At 42.5% G+C, this 13,006-nt stretch overlaps 1 protein-coding gene across 1 annotated transcript; it reads right to left on the reverse strand.

Moving 5' to 3' along the window:
- Positions 1–451: 451 nt before the first annotated feature.
- Positions 452–12,947, reverse strand: NECAP1 (NECAP endocytosis associated 1). The gene is made up of 8 exons (XM_081248174.1): positions 12,801–12,947; positions 7,630–7,730; positions 7,371–7,475; positions 6,601–6,682; positions 5,666–5,774; positions 5,385–5,568; positions 3,210–3,312; positions 452–2,883 (listed from the first exon to the last, which is right to left on the reverse strand). The coding sequence occupies exons 1-8, from the start codon at positions 12,893–12,895 to the stop codon at positions 2,835–2,837; spliced, it is 828 nt and encodes a 275-aa protein (XP_081104300.1). The 5' UTR covers positions 12,896–12,947; the 3' UTR covers positions 452–2,834.
- Positions 12,948–13,006: the final 59 nt, after the last annotated feature.

A 13,006-nucleotide genomic window follows, 5' to 3' on the forward strand; every position in this document is an offset into this window, starting at 1 on the left:
ACAGCAACCCCACAAAACAAGGGAGATCACCTTTCAGACTGAGGGGATAAGTAACGTTTCACAAAGCAGCACTTGAGCTTTCCCGGATGGGAAGGAGTTCACCAGGCAGGTAGAGAAGGGAAGGAATTCTAGGCAGAGGGAATTGCAAGCCCTCAGTGCCCAGGGTGCTGACGGCATCTGCAGAATGACTAGTGTGCGGGAGCAGACTGAGAGAAGGGAAAACTGAGGGCTGAGGATGAAACCGTACTTTGGACATTAATCTGTAAGCAAAGGAGAATTATTAAAGGTAATCAATGAGTAGGGGAGGAAAGGGCCTGAGCAGGGTTTGGTTTCGGGAAGGTTATTCTGGTGTCGACATGTAAGCTGAACTAGGGCTGAGAAAGCTAGAGGCAAGCCAACTACCTAGAAGGTTAGCGGAATGGAGGAAGTAAGGAGTCATAAAAGCTCACATGACAACCGTGAAGGCACATGTCAATGTCTCACCAAGGGGGTTGAGCTGGAAAAATTATTATCTGCATCTTCTGCCCAAAAAACCCCCTGCAGTTTAGGATATATGCTTATCCATGATAGTGCCTCACAACCTCAGTAATGATAAGAAAGGCCATGGTTGGGGAAGCCATCCAAGCCCTTCCCTGGGAGGGCGAATGGGGCCGGTGTATCAGAATCTCTGGAGAGAGCAGTATGTTATTTTAAATTGAAAAAAAAAAAACAAAAAAAGAAGTACCCATATCATTCTGATTCATCTCCCGTGACAATCACTGAATGAGAACTCCAAGATCCTTCTGGCTTCCAAAGTCTATGACTCTCACTTTAGTTCTATCTCATGCGTTGATTCCCTTCATTTATGCTGACCATACTTCTGGGATCTGAAAGGTGGCCTAGATCACAAAGATAATTTGAAGCAAATGAAATTAACTGTACCAGCAAATAAATAATAAATACAAATGATCTCGACAAGGAGCCTCTGTGGGTTTAGAAACATGAGGACAGACAGAGATCTAGCCTTAACTTCTTAAAACCTCCATTTCTTGAAAATGAGTAATAGATATAAAACGTCCTTTTATTACCTACTGGCCACCTATATTGGGTCAATTAAATAAAAAAGATAATGAAACAGGCAAATAGAAAGATAAAAGAGACACTACCTCTTTCCATATTTTTAATTACCATTATTGCACCAATACAGCATACATATGCTCTATATACATATATCTGAAACTGCATTTTCAATTCTTCAGCAATTCAAATACATAATATATTATCATCTTGAGAATACAAAGAACACAACATAGAGGAAGATTGAGAAAATAGGCTCCCAGCAGTTAGTCACTAGTGATTCTATAGGCTTTCCTTTTAGTGTTTTCTATTGGAATTCTTAAATGTCCTGTCATGGCTCTGCAAGAAAAGAGCTGCCTGGAACGGGAAGCAATGAAAAAAAAAAAAAAAAAAAGGACCCAAAGTTAAAAAGAGTCAAGAAGGAAATCCAAGAGAGAGAATCTATTTTGAAACTAAATATAAGGACTCCCTTCAGCCAGAGGGTACACATCCAAATAGGTGCTAAGGGAAGAAGTGAGATCCTCCCATTTCACTCTCAAAATTGCCCCTTAGCAGACAAAATACCTGGTGCCAGTTCACCTAAGAGCGGGACCCCTTCACAGCATTGTAAAAGGAATGGTGGGCAGAGAGAGGGAAAGTGGTGGGGGGCAACTTGCTTCTGAGATACTCCTGGTGACGGGTATTGCAGCCGTTGTTTGGGCAAAATCTACCACAGCTAAAGCCATGGCTCTCCAGCTTGCTTCATAAATGATGGTACATGTAATAGCAGCTTTCTGTTGAAGAGCTGGTGGACTGAAAAAATAAATGTGTATGAAAAGGAGCCAGATACCCAGGCAGCAAGGCAATGTGGGTACTGTACAAGAGTTAAGTGCTTTCAACCTCTCTGCTCTACAAATTAGGTTAAAAACTCTAAACCCTTTAACTTTAGGACAAATAATGGGGCCATTACAAAGTAACGCTGTGCTTCAAATGCAGCAACTAGATGGAGCTGCAAGAAAAGTAACTGCTTCTCTAGAAAAGAAGTAGGAAAACATAGTCCCTTGAACCTCCTTCATCCGAGAGACACCCACTGATCAGAGATGCTGCACTATTCAACAAAAGGAGAGTGGGGTGCCACCAACACAACCCTCTTGTCACAGGAAGAGACATGTAAACGCACTAGAGGGTCAGGGGGCTGCACCCAGCACTGGATGTTCACTGAATAAGACAAGCCTGAGGGAGGATATATAGCAGAGACCCAGGAAACAGGTCTTTCTTCACACCTACCCCTATCAAAATTCTGAATCTGTAAACACTGTGATCAGTCTGTCCATTGTTAGAGTCTTCAGTTAATGGAAAAGGAAGTTCTGAGGTTTTTGTCTCCCCTGAAATTGCTAAACAGAGCTTCACAAAGAGGCACACAAGGGTCATGAGATGATTCTGAAAGAAGTTAAAGAATTTAAAGATGGGGAAAATTTTACAGATGTTGGAGGTTATTTCCCCACCAAAGAGACCCTGGCCTTTAGAGCCCTGCAATAGTCAGCCACACGTATCATAAGACTCACTATTCCCCTGCCCTGATAGTGAACAGGAGATAAGAAATACTTTCTTGGCTGTACAGCAAGAAACACCACCGGGGAGTGACACACCAGCCTGAACGCAATGGAGAAGCTATGAAAACAACTGTTCAATAATTTTGGTTCTGGGGAGGGAAGGGGTTCCGAGCTCCCCTCACAGATGGGTGCCCTCAAGGTCATTTTGATTCTTCAAGTCTGTCCTTAACATCCTGCCAGTGCTCCTCAGAACTGGACCCAGTTCGATGGCTGTGGTGCCTGGTTTGCAACAGAGCTGCAAGACAGAACAGAGAGAGAGCCAAAGGCATATTAGGATAGGGACTCCATCCTTAACAGTAAGAAATTTCTGCCCAGAATTCCTGACACTATACTTCACGGCAATTCTACTTATTAAGGCCTGAGATATTCCACTCAGGCCTCGTGCTGCAGCTTCCTTATCCCACCATCCCCAGCACTCCTCTACTTTCTTACCTAGAATTCCTGCTGAAGACTCTATACGACCTACAAATGCCCTGCTTTCCCAGATCAGAGACTTCATTTGCCTGTACATATATCATCGATACCCTGGTTGAGAGGATGCTGGTTTCCCTATGCTAATACCTGGATGCAGTGCTAAAGTCACCCCACAAGTCATTGCTTGCAGAAACTGGAGCCGGTGCTGGTGTCGTTACAGGAGCAGGAGAATCCAAATCTAAAAGGATATCTGAATACAAGGTAAGAGAAGAAGTAAGAAAAGGGGAAACATAATAAAACTTTTAGAAACAAAAACATGTTCACACAAAAACCTATACGTAAATGTTCACAGTGACTTTGTTTGTAACAGCCAAAAACTGGAAACAACCCAGATGCTTTTCCATGGGTGATGATTAAACATACTGTGGTACAACCATACCATGGAATACTACTCAGCAATAAATAGGAACAAACTGTTGATATATACAACTTGATGACTCTCAAGGGAATCATCCTGAGTGGGAAAAGTCAATCCCAAAGGTTATATACTATATGGTTCCATTTATGTAACATTCCTGAAGTGACAAAATTAGAGATGGAGAACAGATTAGTGACTGATTGCTGAGGGTTAGGGATTGTGGGGAGAGGCAAAGAGGTGTGGCTATAAAAGGGCGACACAAGGGATCCTTGTCGTGGTAGAACTGTTCAGTATCCTGACCACGGTGGTGGATCCAGGAATCTACACATGATAAAACTGCACAGAACAACAGCCGACGCTTGAACGACATGGGTCTGAACTGCGTGGGTCCACTTACACAGGGATTTTTTTTCAATAAACACTACAGTACTACATGATCTGTGGTTGGCTGAATCTGCAGATTTGGAACTGCAGATACGGAGGGACAACTATGAAGTTATACACAGATTTTTGACTGCATGGGGGGGCGGGGGGGGGGGCAGGGAGGAAGTGGTCAGTGCACCTGAGCCCTGCACTGTTCAAGGGTCAACTGCACACACAAATGAGAATATGTAAAAATGACGAAATCTAGACTTCCCTGGTGGCGCAGTGGTTGAGAATCCGCCTGCCAATGCAGGAGACATGGGTTCGAGCCCTGGTCCGGGAAGATCCCACGTGCCGCGCGGAGCAACTAGGCCCATGCGCCACAACTGCTGAGCCTGCACTCTAGAGCTTGCGAGCCACAGCTACTGAAACCTGCATGCCTAGAGCCCACGCTCTGCAACAAGAGAGGGCACCGCAACGAGAAGCTCAATGCAGCCAAAAAAAAAAAAAAAAACCACAGACGAAATCTAAGTAAGATGAGGAGATGGTCTCAATGGCAATTTTGCAAAATGTTGAGGGTAACTGGGTAAAGGGTATGTGGGATTTCTTTGTATTATTTTTTACAACTGCATGTGAATCTACAATCAGCAAGTTTAATTTTAAAAAATAAAAATAAATAAACCTTAGATACTATTGTCAGTGCCTTCTGGCAACACTTAGCAAAAGAAGTGGCCTATAACCACTTTTACCTCAAAAATTCCAGAAGGAGAAAGTTTGCTCTTAGCAATCAATTACAAATGATTAATGATATAATTTAAAACTTAAATTATATTAAATTATAATTAACTAATTAATGACATAACTTAAAACTCCCAGATTCTAATACTAGGTTCTCTCATCTTAGGAAAATTCCTTCCCAAGTTCTAATTTCTCATCCTTTAAATGGAAATAACTATTTCTGTTCTTTTTTCCCACCAGGCAGTAAAGAAAAACGAAAATGTACTCATAAACTCAGATGGCGTCTCATTTCCTCCCATGGCCCTTGTGAAGAAATGGAACGGATTAAGAAGTGGCATTCACTGAATGGCTACTATATTCCAAGAACTGGGCTAGGTGCCACCACATCATTTCACCCTCAGAGTCTTGGGGTAGTTTTACATCTCCATTTTACAGGTAAGGATACTGAGACTCAAAGAAATTAAATAATGTTACCCAACACATTCAGATAAAAAGTAGCAGAGCCATGACCAAAATCTTGGCCCATCTGACTCTCAGGCCCACTAGCATCTCTCTCACCAAGGTACAATGAAGGAAACAGTCTTCTCAATATCTACTCATTTTCGGCCAAAGAACCACCCAGAACCATGACTCTCAGCTCACTAGAAAAGCTTCAATGCCTTGCTAGGGGTTTCCAGGATCACCTTGTCAGTGTCAAGTGCCATTTAACGGCAAAACCATCGACACTCTCCTTGGCAATTAGGTGTTACCCAGTTAAACCCTAAGATATGATTTCTCAAGGTTAAAGAGCTAGAGACAGTTACCTGCATCAGTACCTCCATGACTGGATTTTGGTACAGGCGGTGGAGTGACATGATTGCTGATGGCAACTGAGGAGGACGGTGGGGGAATTGTGACTCTGCCTCCAGGCGGGGGTGGGAGTAAGCTTAGGCCCCCAGCCGCTGTAGTCTTGGGCCTAGAAGCACCTCCTTTCTTGGTTGTGATGTTCTACAGAAGAAAAACAAAGGAGCAGAGTGAGAGAAAGAAAAAGAGTAAGTCACAGGCTTATGGAAATACAAGGAGGGGTGGGGGGAACCAGACTCACCCCAATACTCAACTTGATGGTCTGCCCCTCCTTGAAGCCCAGATCCAACTTAGGACGATTATCCATTTCCTGAGATTCTTTGGAAATCTCAGATTCCTGCTTTACCCACCTTCAGTAAAAGAGTAAGTTATTTTAATTGGGATTCCCTGAAAGTGGAGTCTGACACACAAATTTGAGTGTAGCTAATTTATGTGAAACATGATTCCAGAAAGTAGAATAAGGGAACATGAGATGTGAGAAAGGAAAGGAAGAAAAGCTAAGAGAGGGCAACTGGGGTTCAATACCGCTGAGGAACCATTCAAAATGCCTATTAAACTTGTCCCTCCAAAAGAGGGCACTTAGCCACCAATTCCCATCCCCCATGGTTGAGGGCAGCGCCTGAGGGGGTGTTAATTCCTCAGTCCTTCCAGGTTGCCCCCCCTTGCTACCTGGGTGGCCTTCCACAATTTCAGGAAGTCCTAAGGCAGAAAAGCCTGCCCTTGAGGTAGGAAGCTGACAGTGTGCACGGTGCTGTCTACCACAGCTGAGCCAAAATCGAATGGGCTGAAGAAATACTGCAATAGGCACAAAACATGTCAGCTACGTGGAGTAACAAAACTGGCACATAACTCCCCACATATCTCACAGACAGCCCTGCTGTTACTGTTAGGCCTCCTTCAGCCACCTAAAAGCAAGGGCAAATTCCCCAGAGGCATAAACAAAAGCCCCATCTCAAACCACTGTACAAGGGATTAAAAACATATTCTAGCTATAAGGAAAGGATAGAATAGATACAAATATAATGTAAGAAAACAGAGTGAATGGGAAGATTTATATTCACGTGAACTAGTTTACCAAGTAAAGAAACCAGGAGGTAAAAGAGATAGTGCCCCCTCAACTGAGGAGCAGTATTCCCCAAATATTTAACCTGGTAAATAAAAACAAGCTTCACTCACTTGAAGTGATCTTGCAAAGAGACATTAAAGTCAAAGGCATCACCCCGATCTGAGAAGCCAATGCCAATGAAAGCACTACGCCCTGTGAAAAAGACAGGAATCTTCAGAACAGGAAGTATCCCTTAGGGCAAACTCTATCCAATGAAAATATCAATGTAATATTTACCCTAACTAGATAACATCTGTGAATGTAATATTTTCTCATGGACCAGGGATCGGCAAACCGCATGCAGCCCATGGGGCAAATGCTGCCAGAGCTTGTTCCTGTAAATAAAGTTTCACTGGAACAAAGGCACACCAGTTTGTTTACATACCATCCATGGCAGCGTTCACATTACATCAACAGAACTGAGTCGTTGCAAGAGATCATTTGGCCCACAAAACCTAAAATATTTATTATCTGTGTATTTCCAGAAAAAATTTGCCAACCTCTGATTGGAGAAAAGATGATTGCCATAAACACAAATGATGTAAGATAGTCCCACAAAAAAACCACCACAACAATGAACAGGCAATATGTGTCAATTCTTTGGTTAGATAAACATTTTGATTTATTTATGTCTACTTTTAATAACCACATCTTGGAACTTGTGTTCATATCAATTACAAACATGTTAATCCTTCTCCTTTAGCAACTAGAGTTAACTTTGGACAAAGGGGAGGAAAAACTTAGTAAACTGAAGTAAGATAAATGCACTGGGGCACACTTCTGTTGAAGTGCATTAACTATTTTCCTAATCTCAACCCATTCAAAATCCCTGATCCCTTACCAGTACCATCCTGGATCCGGATTACAAAGTAGCGGCTGGAATCTGTCACTGTCTCCACAGCAATACCAGGATATTGTTCTACTGGTGCTTGAGCAAAGAGCTCCCCTGACAGGTAAGGAAAAGACTTCTTTGAGCATAGGAAGCAAAAACTTAAAACTCAATGAACAAGTATTTGAACTCCAGTCCCCATTTTGAAGGTATTTATAAAAGAATACCAAACCAATATCCTTAATATGTTAGAGTCACCAGCACAGATTACCTGAAACTTTATCCTCAAGTTTGATATAAGCAATCTTCCCTTTTGAAGTGATTCGGAGGCGACCAGTCCAATCAGGTTGATCTAATTTCCAGTCAGATGCCCTAGGATAGGAAAATGGAGAAGCCTCAGGCCTCGGGTCCATGTCTTTAATACACTAAAAACCCACGCAGAATCATTTGCTATATTTCTGTTTCCCTCTTCTGAATTGCTTACTCTTTCTACGTATTAAATAATCAAAAGACTAACTCATGATTATCTCTATTCAGATGCCTCATGTTACACACAGTCCAAAGCAAATAGAAGAAATGTTACTAATGAAGTCCCAAAAGCATCAATAAAAGTATAAAGTACAAAAAAAAGCAATTTAAAAATGTATCACAATGACACTATTTTATATAATACTGTAGATGGTATTTTATATAATAGTGTTTTGCTGATCAGGGAACAACAAGGTCTACTAAATGAAATATATTAGGTACAGAAGCCTCCCAAATCCCTAAACATATTATCTTTCACTGAATTCAATCAATATTTACAGAGTGTGGATTAAGTTGCAGGTACTGTTCTAGGTACTTGGGATACAAGAGGGAACCAAATTTAAAGCCCTCATGAAGCTTTCATTCTAATAGAAGATAGATAATAAAAAAGAAGCAATAAATAAGTAAAATAACATCTCAGAGGTGATAACTGCTATGGTAAAAAGAAAATGCAGAGGCAGAAAAGGGAGATCGGGAGGGTCGTGGGAGCATGAACAGGTTGCAGCATTCAAAAGGGTGGTCAAGGTTAATAAGGCAGGCCTTACTAACAAGGGGAAATGTGAGCAAAAATGTGAAGGAAGGGGCTTCCCTGGTGGCGCAGTGGTTGAGAGTCCGCCTGCCGATGCAGGGGACACGGGTTCGTGCCCCGGTCCGGGAAGATCCCACATGCCACGGAGCGGCTGGGCCTGTGAGCCATGGCCGCTGAGCCTGCGCGTCCGGAGCCTGTGCTCCGCAACGGAAGAGGCCACAGCAGTGAGAGGCCCGCGTACCGCAAGAAAAAACAAAAAAAAATATGTGAAGGAAGTGAGAGTTACCCATGCAGACATCTGGAGGAAAAGCATTCCGGGTGTAGGAAACAGCTAGTGCAAAGATGCTAAGATAGGAGCATGCCTGCCATTATCTGCCCTCAAGCAAGGAGGCCACTGTGGTTAGAATAAAGAGATGAGGTGGGAGAGCTAACTGAGGGACAGATCAGGTACAGGTAGGGTTTTGTAAGCCATTGTAAGAACTCTGGCTTTTACTGTGAGTGAAAAAGGAGCCATTTAAGAAGAGGTGTGACATGATCTCCCTTCTAATTTAAAAGGACTACTTTGCCATCACAGCAGAGATGCAGCCATATGAACACCGAAGCAGGCGGATTAGTTAAGAGACTGCTGTGCTAATCTAGGAGAGTCACAATGGTGACTAGGAAGAGAAAGGAGCAGAAGTGGCTAGACTGTGGATACATTTAAAGTAAGGCCGCGGGATTTTCTAATGGAATGGATTTGAGGTAGAAGAGAGAGAGAGACATCAAAGATAAAAATCAAGGATGACTCCAGGGTTTTTAGCCTGAACAGAGGAATTGCCAATAATTGAGATGAGGAAGGCTACAAGTAGAGCAAGTCTGGGAAGAAAGATCAGGAGTTCAGTTTTGGCTATGCTGAGTCTGAGATGTCTTACAGATTTTCAAGAGGAGATACAGAGTATGCGTTTGGATATATGAATCTGGACTTCAGGAAGGACATGTGGATTAGAGATACAAATGTCCACGGAAACAGTACAAACACTGAATCCTTATGATCTGTGTTATAAATGAATCTGAATGAAATCTAAGCATTATTTAAACATGAAACAATTTTACAAAACATTGTATTTGTGATTTTGTTTTGCCAGCAGTGTGGAAAAGGGAGGGCAAATAAAAGTTATTAATAACTCATCCCTAAAAAAAAATAAAATAAAATAACTCATCCCTTGGGAACCTAAAGACTAATACTTGCAGGTTAGGAAGGTAACAATAAAGTATATCTGAATAAAAATAATTTTCACAAGGTGGTAAGCAAATGGTGGAAAGGAAGAAATGAAAATTTACATTAGGACAAGTTCTGAATAGGATTTGAAAGATAAAATCTTTGTCACGCCCTTCTCTCTTGATGTCCCGCCTCAAAGACCCTCAAGTACCTGAATCTGATCCAGATTAGAGCAAGCTCTAGAGGTCCCTGTCTATGAAATTTTTTTAATGAGTCATTACTTATTCCACTATACCGCCATGAGCTAGACATAGTGTAAATGGGCTACTGAAAATATTAGGAACAAGCCTACTAGACACGCTTCTTTGGACAGGTTCCTAGGCTTATTTGTGTGTCTGGTGGCCAATATTTAACAAATCCTCGGTAAATGAATGGATACTCATGGCAGCAGCTTCCCTCAGCCCTGAGCCTTACCTCCTCTCCCACTCCCCTGACCTAGCCTGAGGAACTCTTGGTTTTACTGATCTTCTAAACCAACCTCACAAATTTTCATCTACCTTGGTAATAAATCTTATAGCAGCCATATGGAATAGGCATGAAAAGTCTACCACCTCTCTCTAAATGAAGAAATAGACAATAACACACTAAGTAACAATCCCTAACTTCAAAGTCCAGCATTCTTTTAATTACATTAAACCACACTATAGGGTTTAATACTGATTTAGCTGAGGAGGAGGGTAATGATGAATAAAAAAAAAGTTTTATAGGTTGGGAAACCATTTTCTAATCATTTATAAGTTTTGCATCAACCTAAATTCCATAAGTCTGGTCAGTGAAAGTCTGGGGAGCAATAGCTTACGCTAGGTGAATCAAAGTCAATTATTCCCTCTCATCTTACTAGTCACTCAAAGAAAGCATTTCTCCTGCTTCGTACAAAGTCCAGTTTTTCCTTTAATGGCAGCCTGGAGAACAAATCATGCTCATAATGTAAAATGGACACAGACAAAAAGGGAGAAAAGTAATATTTATCAAGCACCTGTTCCAGGCATTATGCCCATTCTTGTGAAAATTGAGAGGATCTCACAAAGTAAGTAATTTTATATCCATTTCTATAGATGAGGAAACTAAAGTTCGAAAGAGTTAAGTGACTTGCCAAAGGTAACCCAGCAAATAAATGAGAATCACAATTCAAATTCAGTTCTGCTCTCTTCACTGACTAAGAGAGTTTGATGTAAAAAGCCTCTTGTAGGATAAGATGTCAATAATAAGCATGGAAAACACAGAATGACAACAAGAAAAAGGGTAAAAGAGGAAAATTAAGAAATTGCTTTGATGGCTCAATGCAGTTAATTGACATAAGGATAAAGGATAAACCAGAAGTGAAGATAGAGAAAGCAGACGGGTGAGAGAAGCTTCAAGCTTTTAAAAAGCTTGAAATAGAAGAAAAAGAACAGAACCTCACTTCAACGTGTATCATATCGTTTAGGAAGTCTCATCGCGTAAACTTGGAGGTCATGAGCTCCAACTTATTTCACAGTTCAATCAATGCTAATTTAAATGTAATCTACTAATTTCTTTCAGTCAACATTTACAGAGTCTCCACTATGTGCCAGAAACTGTGCTAGACCCTAGGAATATAAAGTTTAAAAAGACCTCAAGTTGTTCACAGTCTAGTCTGGAGAACTGGGAGACCAAACAATCAATGAGAATGCAGAAGGAAGAGCTCTGTGATAGAGACAAGCCCAGGTGCTATGGAAGCACCAAGAGCACACCTAAGCCAGAATGGAGGGTCAAGGAGGGCTCACCAAAGAAGGAGAGTTCTCAGCTGACGCACACATATTAGTACCTGTGACTACCATCAAAAAAGCATGTAGAGTCTTATTCATGGTCAATTTGGGGTCTGACTGAAAGTTTGAAATGAGGACTACCTCTTTGCCAAAAGGTACAACCCACAGGGTCTAGTGCACAGGTCAGCAAGCAGAAAGATACTGATTCATGATGAATGAACCTCTGATAAGGAGGCAAAACACTGGACACAGGGAGAGGATAACTTTTCGGCCAAGGTAATAATAAATGCCACGAGGAAAATCATCATGGTGATGTGAGTCAGAGAGAGAAATCAAAACAGTATCTCATGTTTATATGCTGCTTTACTGTTTTCCTAAATTCTTTTAAGGAAATTTATCTTAAATTCTTTTTCACATTTATTATATGATTTCATTTAACCCTCTAAAAACTTCTACAAGGTACGTAACTATTACAGGTTTTATTACCACCTTTTTTTTTTCTATTTTACAGATGAGAAAACTGAGGCTTGGAGAGGCTAAGAGATTTGTCTCAAATCATACAGCTGTAAAGTTGCGAGGGCTCACACTCATATTTTTTAACATGCAACCCAGTGAGTTACATGTGAACTCTCTGGACTACATGACTTGGTGACTACCTACAGCATAAGCAGACCCTCCCAGTCATTGGATTACAAGGTGGTTAGTCAGCCCTCCAGTGAAAATGCTGCGTTAACTGTGGAAGTAAAAGCTATAGGCGAAGTGGAGAGAAGGGGGTAGGAAAGAAAGATTGAAAATACTATAGTATCACCAAGAAAACATATGGAAAAGAGACAGAGTGGACAACCATTGGAAAACTTACGATCATAACCTTTGCCCACTGGCAAAAGAGCTGAAAGGAAAAACCATATGGTGGATGATGAGATTTGGTGACAAGACGGAACAGCACAAAAGACAAATTAGCTCATCCAGAGAGGGGCCAACGACACAATGATTACCCACAAATACGCACGAGGTACTGGAAATGGGGGGCGGGGACAGACAGCGGGGGGAAGATGAGGGTGACAAGCTAAAGGACGCAGGGAAGAGCGAAGGAAAGGTGACTGGCGATGAAGCAGACACGACTGGAAACGGATGGAGAGCAGAGGGGCAACCCAGAGGGATCCGGGGGAGGAGGGGTGGGAGGATGCAGGATGGTCATTTTTTTAAGCGGCGGAAACAAGGATGACAGCAGTCCAGAGTGGGGGAAGAGCAGGAGGACAGGGCGACAACAACCCAGGTGGGGAGCCCAGCAAGGTGACAACCCAGAGGTGGCAGTGGCAGGGACGGGCAGCGTGCTACTGAGGAGCAAAGTGTCAGCCCCGACCGGGTACGCGCGTGCCGCAGTACCTCGGGGTTAGTACCTGTAACCGCGGTTGGAGGCCCGGGGCGGAATCCGGTAGACGCTGACGTCGGGCTTCACACACAGAACAGACTCATACTCCAACTCCGCCGCCATCTTGGCTCTGCTCACCGCCCCGCTGGGGGCGCGGCGTCAGCACGGGGGCGGGACGTGGAGGCGGGGCATCGCGTTACGCAACAACTTCCGTTTACGCTGCTTCCGCGAGAG

The sequence above is a fragment of the Mesoplodon bidens genome (genome assembly GCF_964165515.1).
Source record: "Mesoplodon bidens genome assembly, chromosome: 11".
Lineage (NCBI taxonomy): Eukaryota > Metazoa > Chordata > Mammalia > Artiodactyla > Ziphiidae > Mesoplodon > Mesoplodon bidens.

What these genes read in the sequence shown, in the direction of transcription:
- NECAP1 (XM_081248174.1), bottom strand. Translation starts at nt 12,895, where the DNA reads ATGGCGGCGGAGTTGGAGTATGAGTCTGTTCTGTGTGTGAAGCCCGAC. An exon ending in ACTTGAGGATAAAGTTTCAG is followed by an intron (nt 7,476 to 7,629) that starts GTAATCTGTGCT and finishes CTTACCTGTCAG; the next exon opens with GGGAGCTCTTTGCTCAAGCA. An exon ending in CCATCAAGTTGAGTATTGGG is followed by an intron (nt 5,569 to 5,665) that starts GTGAGTCTGGTT and finishes TTTCTTCTGTAG; the next exon opens with AACATCACAACCAAGAAAGG.